General features: G+C 33.8%; 1 protein-coding gene across 2 annotated transcripts; it reads left to right on the top strand.

Annotated features, from left to right (window-relative positions):
- Positions 1-2,520: 2,520 nt before the first annotated feature.
- LOC110112240 (hydroxyproline O-galactosyltransferase GALT6) lies at positions 2,521-10,121 on the top strand. 2 transcript variants are annotated; one of them, XM_020844392.2, is made up of 7 exons: positions 2,522-3,579; positions 3,926-4,158; positions 4,261-4,548; positions 4,732-4,860; positions 4,948-5,121; positions 8,508-8,615; positions 9,363-10,121. In XM_020844392.2, exons 1-7 carry the CDS (start codon positions 2,742-2,744, stop codon positions 9,564-9,566), a joined length of 1,974 nt encoding a protein of 657 aa, XP_020700051.1. In that variant the 5' UTR covers positions 2,522-2,741; the 3' UTR covers positions 9,567-10,121. The 2 variants fall into 2 exon arrangements, with proteins under 2 accessions (XP_028555546.1, XP_020700051.1); XM_028699713.1 differs by lacking the exons at positions 8,508-8,615; positions 9,363-10,121 and adding an exon at positions 6,436-6,585 and having other exon boundaries at positions 2,521-3,579.
- Positions 10,122-10,508: the final 387 nt, after the last annotated feature.

The raw sequence follows: 10,508 nt of genomic DNA on the forward strand, positions 1-10,508 counted from the left end.
CAAAATATGCTCCTTATAAATTCATAAGAAAATAATATTAATTTAAAGAGTGAATTATCATAAATGATAGATAACTTATTATTATTATTATTATTATTTGGAACGGGGTATCTATCCGCTGTCACTCCAAATGAAGCACTTGGCGGCGTAATTAATCCCTCAACGAACTTAGCGAGGCCACTCATCGGCATCAGAACGAAAATGATTCATGAACGAAGCTCATTAGGGAAGTTTATTATGTGAAGATTTATGCTAAATGTTTTATTATAATATCTAAATATGTTTTACATTAAAATGAGATTGATTTATTACATATTATAAAGAATAATATATCATATATCATATATCATACTTCAATACAATTAAATTATTAAATATAACTCTGATTGTCATAGCAATAAAAAATTTATGGAATGCTCTAAAATAATTAATTAAAATCTTTTAATTTTGATCATAATTTTTGAAATAAATTTTTTTAGTAAATATTTAATCGTTTTAATTTGAAATTAAACTGAAACTTTAAGGAAACTGAACATTAAAACCACAATTAGAAAAATCAATTCTTTTATTTATTGGAGTTTTTAAGATTCAAATTCAACGCTTCAGCCATATAATATGTACCAATTAATGCACTATTTATTAACTGAAAGATAGTGAGACAAAAAGGATGTCACAATTAAGCATTGTGAGCCCAATAATTAATGACTCTGAAAATTTAATTTTAAATTATTAAAAAAATAAAAGTAAGGCTGATATTTAGGTTGAGATCATGAAAGTCCACACTATTTTGATTCTTAAAATATTACTTATAATGAGAAATAGATTGTAAATATATTATGAACTAAGGTTTTGTTTGAGACAGTTTTTTTACTTCTTCTTAAAACAGTTTTCTAGTACAAAAAAGAAATTTTTTGTATTAAAAAGTTGTTTTGAGAAGCAATAAAAAAGCTGTCCCAAACAAAACCTAAGGCTTTATTTGAGACGTCTTTCTTATTGCTTATTGAAACAACTTTTCGATACAAAAAATTAAATTTTTATTGAAAAAAATTGTATTAAAAAACAGTAAGAAAGTCATCACAAAACGAAGCCTAAATGTATAAATTCTGAATTAAATTAATTTGACATAGAATTGATTTACATATCCAACAACAACAACATCAAGCCTTTATCCCACTACGTGGGGTCGGCTACATGAATCCTTTTTCTCCATTGTGTTCTATTAAAAGTCAAATTCTCATGTAAACCTAATAAAGAAAGGTCATTCCTATTAAAATTGATTTACATATCCAATCAATTAAAATTTGTGTAATAATATAATTGATACAACATTAAAGATCAATTTGATTATATATGAATCTCAATTTAGAACTTTCAAAAATAAATTCAGGACCATCCAAATTTTGTTTTCAATAAATTTATCATCGAACTAACTCAATGGTAGGAAAAGGCACCTGATCGAAGTTCAAATTGTAGATGAGATTTTCGACATACAAATTGAAGGATCAAATGATCTCCCAATCATGTATGCTTAGAGTCACTTCAAACATCTCAATGAGATAAATTCAATAAGCTCAAAATCATCTAATTCTAATATCTTTAAGAAACTGTCCAAAATGAAACCTGAAACTTTCTTATTAATTTTTAAAACAATATTTTAGTACAATTAAAAATAACAAAATATAGTGATGAAAAACTATCCAAATGAAGCCGAAGCCTTAGACATAAATGTTAAGCTTCCTTTGCTAGTTTCATAATTTTCATAACTTTAGCCTAATTGAAGCAACAAAACCAATGGCTGCTAACTAACTTGAGTTAGATGCCCAGGCATCGAGAGATTATTACGTGCAGAGTACGGATAGATCCGAATGTCAATTCGAATGCTCTATGTCACCCAATGCACTGTTTATTATGTGACGTAGCGCATCCGATTTGGCCTCCAGACGAGTCTAGACACTGCACGTAATAATTTTTCATAGGCACTTACACTAGTTGTCGTAGTAGTATTTTTAGGAGTCAATTTATAATTTTCACTCAGCTCTTTTTGACTTATTGATTGGATATTTTAGGTATCAATTAAGAGGTTTTGAGTTCGAGTCCTACGTATATGTCGGATGTGTGAGTCCGAAGCCATATTTTTTTTAAAAAAATATACTTTTTTAGAAAAATTCATATGCAATTTTTTTCACAAATGTATATATTTTTTGCATACAATATTTTATTAAATTTTTAAAATCAATAGTATACTAATATAAAAAATTATATGAGAATCAAATTTCAAAAATTATAATATTATAAATTTTTTATATTTATTTTCAGTTATTTGAATTGATTGCCTCTCCACTCATTCTCATTCGTTGTGAGTAAATTTTTATGTATTAGGGTGCTAAATAATTATTTAAGGCTTTTTTTATTAAAAAGAAAAAAAAAGGAAAAATAACGAAATATGCGGTAAGAATGGTTTGAACTTTGAAAATATTTATTTATTAGTACGAACGAATTAATTAATATCTATTAATTATTTAACAAAAACTGTATTCTCCTTCGGTGCTTCTTCTTCCCCCCATTGCCGCTTTTCCTCTCCGGCTCCGCCTCTCTTACCCCACGACCCGCACCAATAAATCTAGGGTTAGCATCAGGAGATTGAGCAGGTCCTTCTTCTCTCGTCCTTAAGCCTTACTTCATCTCCTCCCCGTCCCCCGATCGAATCCACCTAGGGTTCGAAATCGACTCGGGGGAGGAAGATGCGTCGATCAAAGTTTGAACTTGCAATATCCATTGCTCGGCAACGCTCGCTCCAGATCCTTCTCTTGATTGCTTTCTTCTATGCCTTCTTCATCTTTTACGAGTTCCCATTCGTCTCTCGACGTATCTACCCTCCCTCCGGCGGTGCTGCCACCGCCGCGGTACTTGCCACGGAGGAGGAAACCGACTTGAACTACGCTCCTGTTCGTCCCTTCAAGGAATCGCTCCGCCTTTCTCAATCCGCTGCTCCCCGGCATCATCCTGATATTTCCCACCGACGCCGCTCTTCTTCAGTAGTCTCCGGTCTTATATTCAATCCGCCTCCACAGCTCGTCGATGGTAACTTCTCCGAGCTGCATAAATCGGCTAGGGATGCTTGGGAGGTCGGTCGGAAGCTATTTGAGGAGTTGAGGTCTAGAATGGCTTCGGCTCCGTCGGATGAGAACCGGACGGACGAGAAGTGTCTGCATTCGATTATGATTAATGGGAAGGATTTTATGAAGGGCGGAAGAGTGATGATTCTGCCATGCGGGCTCACGCTGGGATCGCATATTACCCTGGTGGCGAAGCCGTACCGTGCGCATGCGGAGCATGACCCGAAGATTTCGATATTGAAGGACGGGGATGAAGCTGTGATGGTATCGCAGTTCATGATGGAGTTGCAGGGGTTGAAGACGGTGGATGGGGAGGATCCGCCGAGAATTCTTCACTTTAATCCGAGGTTGAAAGGGGATTGGAGCGGGAGGCCCGTGATCGAGCAGAATACTTGCTATCGCATGCAGTGGGGAACTGCGCAAAGATGTGAAGGGTGGAAGTCGAGAGCCGATGAGGAGACTGGTGAGTGTTTAAAAGCTTTGATTTTTTTTCTTTTTTAATTTGGGTGGGTTTACGGTCGTTTTTCTTTCCTTTTCCCCAATTATATGTTCTAAGGGGAAGTTTTAGTCAAGTATCAGGAAAAAAATTCACCTTCTACTGAAATTTCGGCAAAAAAAGCTTTCTTGACAGGCTTCAAACGAACTTATACTGTTTACAATAGTTTATTTTTTCTTCCCCTTGAAGAAAACATAAAATCAAAGCCACTTTCCTTTTGGCGGACAATTACCGAGTTTTTGATGAACTTTGTGACTTGTTGATTGGGAGGTTCAAAGAAGGGGATTTGACAGGTTTCTGATTTCCTTGACAGTTGATGGGCTGGTGAAATGTGAAAAATGGATCCGGGATGATCACAACCATTCTGAGGAGTCAAAGACGACTTGGTGGTTGAATCGGTTGATAGGTAGGAAGAAAAAGGTCTCTATCGAGTGGCCATATCCCTTCGTAGAAGACAAGCTCTTTGTACTCACTCTTAGTGCTGGTCTCGAAGGTTACCATGTCAATGTCGATGGGAGGCACGTGACCTCTTTCCCTTATCGCACTGTAAGTAGCTTTCATAAAAAGTTTCATCATTTGATTATTCTTTGTTGAAAACGTTGCAATTCATGAGTTTATTTTATGTTTCTTTTTTGTTAATTTGTTCAGAGTTTTGTGCTTGAGGATGCGACTGGATTGTCAGTTAATGGAGATCTGGATGTCCAGTCCATATTTGCAGCATCATTACCCTCGTCACACCCTAGTTTTTCCCCACAGAGGAGCCTGGAATTGCTGCCCGAGTGGCAGGCCCTGCCACTGCCCGATGGGCCAGTTGAACTGTTTATTGGCATACTTTCTGCTGGCAATCATTTTGCAGAGCGCATGGCTGTGAGGAAGTCATGGATGGAATCAGTGAGGAAATCACCAAATATTGTCGCTCGGTTTTTTGTTGCGCTGGTAAATTATTAGTTCATCATTTTATATTTAGGATTTATTTGGGACGGATTTCTTTCTACTTCTTAAAGCAGCTTTCTAGTACAAAAGCTGCTTTAAGAAGTAGAAAGGAAGCCGTCCCAAACAAAGCCTTAGTTATACCATTTTCTTTCCAGGTTGCTAATTGCTTGAACCTTGTTCTCTCAGCATGGAAGGAAGGATGTGAATTTGGAGCTGAAAAAAGAATTAGAATACTTTGGTGACATTGTTATTGTGCCTTATGTTGATAGTTACGATCTTGTGGTCTTGAAAACTGTTGCAATCTGTGAATATGGGGTAACTGGATCTCCTAATTTGATTTACAGCTATTATCAAAGCATATTGAGATAGTTCATAAATTTCTTTTTTTATCATGTCCAACAGTTTCGCGCCGTGAAGGCTAAGTACATAATGAAATGTGATGATGATACGTTTGTCCGAGTCAAGTTTGTGATGAAGGAAATCAAGAAAATCCCAGTTAATAAAAGCTTGTATGTAGGAAATATCAACTACTATCACAAGCCTTTACGGCATGGGAAATGGGCTGTTACATATGAGGTACATTTGGCTACCTGTTCGAATTTCGATATTTTTCTACTTCCATTCATTTTTTAAGATAATGAATTTATAGTTGCCAGCCACTATGGAGCTGAATACTTCTAAGTATTATTTTATATGTTCCAATGCTTCTTGGATGTTTGGATACTTTGATGCTGTATGTGTATATGTCTTATACAAGATTCACCCTTGTGTGTCAACTGTCAAGAAATTCAAACAAATGGTTGGATATCGTAAATGATACACTATGTAGAACTTTAGATAAGTTAGGAATATTTTTTAATGCAGGCAATAAACAAATGTGATATATTTCTATATGCTGTTTTATTTCAGGAATTTCACCATCTTTTGTTCCCATGTGTTCTTGTGATCCTATTCATCTATAAGTATGCTTAAGTATGCAATTTCTTTTTTTTTTTAATGTTTACATAGCATAGATGGGTGGTGCCATCTTTTATTTTTTGAGTGCGTTCATATAAGCATTTACGTGTAATTGTATTTTTACGTGCATGCGCTTGTATAGTCTTTTATCTACATAGGTATATATATATATATATATATATATATATATATGTATTCATTGACAAAAGTATCTGTGTACAATTACATTTATATGCATAAGTTGGATTTAAAGTTTTTTGGTGATAGAAGTTTTTTGGTGATAGATAACCTGGACCTTGATAAAATGAACCATAGGAAGAGCTGAGAGGGAAATAAAGAAGCTTGCTTTAAGAGAATTCCTTTAGATAGCAAGATTACATGGAACTCAAGCAAACCCCTTAGATTTGACAAGGCAAGTGGGATCAAAGTTAAATAGAGTAGGATCAAAGGAAAAGAGAGAAATCTCAGAGAACAAGAAAGAGCCTTTACTGAAACATCCTAAATTTGAAATTTTAACTAATATTTATTGGCAAAATAGAGGTGGAAACAAAAGGACGGGCTTTTGAAGGTAGGATTACTGAGAAGGAGTCACTATAGGATCTTGTTGTTGATTGTGTAGTGGGTGAAGGAATTGACTCCTCATGTTGTGGATGTTACATGCGAGTTCTACTGCGGTTAACTACGACTAGTGAGTTCTTTTGAGCGAGTTGTGCTGGTTGATAAGCTATGAATCTCTAAGAGTTGACTTAGGCTTCGTTTGGGTTGGCTTTTTTACTGCTTCTTAAAGCAATTTTCTTGTACAAAAATTAAAATTTTTATACTAAAAAGCTGTTTTAAGAAGCAGTAAGAAAGCCGTCCCAAACGAAACCTTAGAGATTTGTTGTTTATCAGGTATCTTTCCGGTCTTAATGTTACTTGTTGACTGTGTAGCAGGTGAAGGAGTCAACTGCACTTGTTTTGGATGTTGCACATGAATTCTAGTGAGGAGTTCAAGTCCTGCTGGAGAGTTCCCTTGGACGAGTACTCTGATGAGTTGTCTTGGTTAATAAGCCATCGAATTATGGAAGTAGAGTTTGAGACTTATTGATCATTAAGTGACTTGTTTGTCTTTTGGCGAATTTCTAGTAAGCAAGTGATTCAAGTTGACTTATCTTTTATTAGTCTCTTGGAACTAGTCTGTTGAAGATAATTTTAGGAAAATATAATGTATGTTGCTACCACTATAAGTTAATAATGATTTGAAGAAATGACGAACATACGACAGAAGAGAGATTGAGCTGATTTCAATTTGGAAGCTTAAATTAATGCATTAGCAAAACAGTGAAGAAGAAGATCAAAATAATATCTTTGAAGAATTTAGGCGTGGTTATATTAGTTGCTATTTCATGTACATTTTTATTTGATTCATTTAACATACTGTTAGTGTCCAATGACCACTGAGTTTCATCACAAATTGGCCATTTAATATCCTAATAGATTTTAGGTTTATTCGAGTTAACTGTGCTCAATCTCTCTGATTGTACTGAATTGTGAGTACTTAATTATAAAGTTATTTATCATGTATATAACCCTAATCTTGATTGTCCGCCTGTTAATGTTCATAAATAATATGCGACAAATTTATGGTTATAGGCTCATATCTAAAGTAAACATTCTTCTGTGGATATTTAATAAGATTGTTATGTGTCAGCTACTCATTCTTCATTTTTTGTACCATTTGACTATTGTTTTAATGTTGACAACTTATAATTGCTATTTTTTTTATTTAGGATATAAAGCTATCTTAAATATTTTATAATTGAAAATTGGGCACAAATCTAATTAAAAAAAGAATGGCATAAAATCAAACGCAGGCCTAATTCCACATAGCTGGGGAACATTTAGCTTTTTTATTTTTTTATTTTTTATATTTATATTTTTATTTTTTTATTTAATAGGCAGTGCATTGTGTTAATATAGACATAATGGCTGCTCTATTGATTGACATCATAAAACTAAATCATGAGTTTTTTAGATGAGATTCAGCTAATCTGTTTTATTAGGTAGTCTCCATCAGAACTGGAACTCTAAAATTATGATTTATTTTTTCTGTTGGTGATTTTTTGGTTGAATTTGCTTTATTAACTTAAGGTGGGATCTTTAAGTTTAGAATAGTACGAAGAATTTTATGGAATGCTTTAACGCAAAAAAAGAAGGAAATATTAGCAATATGTAAAGTTGCATTTTTGTTCTATGGGTGCTTCGGTACCAATTCAGTTGATAAGGATTTTGATGCTAAATCATATAGGATTTGTTTCTCATTTTTTGATTGAGACCTGCAATGCTTTATGGTGCCAAATGTTGGCCATTAAAAGAGAAGAATAATACTAAGTTAAGTGTTGCAGAGATGAAGATGCTTAGATGGATGAGTGGCTTTACCCTTAGAGATAGGATATGAAATGAGCATATACGCGATAAGCTTGGAGTAGCTCCATTGGAAGATAAGATTAAGAGAGTCTCCTTAGATGGTTTGCTCACATTAAACGGATGCCTTCTTCCGATGACCCGATTAGGAAAGTTGAGATATTAGATTTGACTTATGTTAAAAAGGCAGAGGTAGAACTAAAAAGACTTTTAACTGGACACAATGACGAAGAAGGATTCATGTAGCCGACCCCACGTAGTGAGACAAAGGCATGATGATGATGTTGTTGTTTGTTTATCAACATACGGTTAAATGACAGCATAAAGCTAAACCATGATTTTTTTTTAATAATCCTGGAATATTTTGTTTCACTTATGGGATATTGTGATTCTCATTGGTTGTCCTTGAGATCATCTTGTAGTTTTCATAATTTGACAGTTCTAGGTTGTTTTTGCTGGTTTGAGAATAAATTCCTCTATATTTTTGTATGTTTTTTGTTACAACGATGAAGAATTACCTTATTCTGCCAATCCTAATGCAACCTTATACGCAATCATTTTCAGATCATCAGATGCTTATGTTTGTTAGTTCCACTTTGCAGGAATGGCCAGAAGAAGATTATCCTCCTTACGCAAACGGTCCTGGCTATGTGGTATCTTCAGACATAGCTAATTTCATCGTATCAGAATTTGAGAAACATAAATTAAGGGTAAGCTTTATATTCATTCGAAATACCAATCATTATAGTTTGGAAAATTACTTGAGATAAACTTCCAATTTTCAGATTACTTTCTTGCATGTGCCTGCAATAAAAGCTAGAAGACCTAGTTTTGTTTTTTCATTTGTGAGGTTGGACCACCATGACCACTACATGGTTCTTTATTCTTCCTAGTGACTGAATTTTTCATGCATGCGACCACTTGGAAGAAAAGTATTATCAAAACTTTAAAAAGGTTCCGTTTAAGTCAGCAATTGGATATATCACTTAAACCTTCCTTATTTGCACACTGCACTAAATTTTTTAAAATAAAGTATAGAAATGTTTTTCATGGCTGAGCCATTAATCTGTCTAAACTAATTTTATTATAGAAATATGAAACAGTTGCGACTTATTAATATATAGTTATTATATGAAGACTTCAAAATTTTAATAAGGGCACGTACTCCCTCACTGATAAGATTAAATTTTTAAGCATTTAATAGATTATTGAGAATGAGGTTTCATTTGAGAAAACTTTCTTCCTGCTTCTTCTAGCGGCTTTCTAATACAAATAAATTAAAAAGTCGCTTTAAAAAATAGTAAGAAAGCATTCCCAAATGAAACCTTGAAAGTTGTTAGTTTTGTTGTTGACTTCCACTTTCTATAAATACATAAGATTTTCATGTTTTACCGATAAAGTTGCCCCTTATTGTTTAACAATCCGAGTTAGCTTGGCTCACAAGATAAAATATGCAGCTGTTCAAGATGGAGGATGTGAGCATGGGCATGTGGGTCGAGCAGTTCAACAGCTCGAGGCCAGTCGAGTATGTTCACAGTGACAAGTTTTGCCAATTTGGGTGCATCGATGGCTACTTCACTGCTCACTACCAATCTCCTCGACAAATGATGTGCATGTGGAGCAAGCTTCAAGCAGGAAGGCCTCACTGCTGCAATATGTGATAGTTTTTGTCAGAAAAAAATGGATAAAATTAACTTTGCAGTTCCAGAATTGGTATACAAATTGCATCTAAGGCTTCGTTTGGGATGGTTTTTTTTACTACTTCTTAAAGCAAGTTTTAAGTACAAAAAATTTAACTTTTGTACTAAAAAATTGTTTTAAGAAGCAGAAAGAAAGCCGTCCAAAATGTGATGTTCCCAGATTCGTTCATTATTTCCTTTTCCCTTTCTTACTAGATGCTTCAGCGTAGGGATGTAAATAAAAAGAAAAGAGTTAAGAAAATATAGAAGCAGCTCTTTCAGCTGTTTCATACACGTTTATTTATGGCAGTTGCAGGCTTAACTGAGGAATTTTAGGTTAAGAAGAATGACTATGGCTCCTCCCTCTTCTAGTTTTCTACCATTGTAAATTTTGAGATGGGTTGGATTGCCTTGTATGGTTTTTTTGTTATATTTGTTCTTTACTTTTGAAATTTAGATGGTAAGGATACAGGCCTTGATCTCTGTAGCTTCTGACAACATTCATTTTCTTGCATTTCTATGATATTTGTTGTCATCTTCATTCTTCTCCTTTATGGGATATGAGCTTCTGTAGTTATTTTCTTCGCTTGTTTGATGTAGTGATGGTCAAGTAATTGAAACTCAAGCGATTGAAGAGTTATTTGAAAGTTACCGTTATGATTTTAAATCACCAGAAATAAAGTTCAAATATATATTTTAGAATGCATTTTTTGTAATTATTTTGTCTGGATAGTTTTATTTGGTCAATGATGAGGTTGAATATGTAATTTATAAATTTCCAAACTTTTGTATTCATCTATTATAAAAATTTAGTGTACCATTCTATTGAAATATTTTTAAAATTTTGTTACTATTTTTAATAATATTAAAAAGTGAATGATTTTGAGAACAAAATTTAATTTTATAACATAAAAAATTAATTTT

Source organism: Dendrobium catenatum, unplaced genomic scaffold (assembly GCF_001605985.2).
Source record: "Dendrobium catenatum unplaced genomic scaffold, ASM160598v2 fragScaff_scaffold_1373, whole genome shotgun sequence".
NCBI classification, from domain to species: domain Eukaryota; kingdom Viridiplantae; phylum Streptophyta; class Magnoliopsida; order Asparagales; family Orchidaceae; genus Dendrobium; species Dendrobium catenatum.

Coding starts and splice junctions, on each gene's coding strand:
- LOC110112240 (XM_020844392.2), top strand. CDS start 2,742: ATGCGTCGATCAAAGTTTGAACTTGCAATATCCATTGCTCGGCAACGC. Junction 4,549..4,731: donor CTCGGTTTTTTGTTGCGCTG/GTAAATTATTAG, acceptor TTGTTCTCTCAG/CATGGAAGGAAGGATGTGAA. Junction 4,861..4,947: donor TTGCAATCTGTGAATATGGG/GTAACTGGATCT, acceptor CATGTCCAACAG/TTTCGCGCCGTGAAGGCTAA.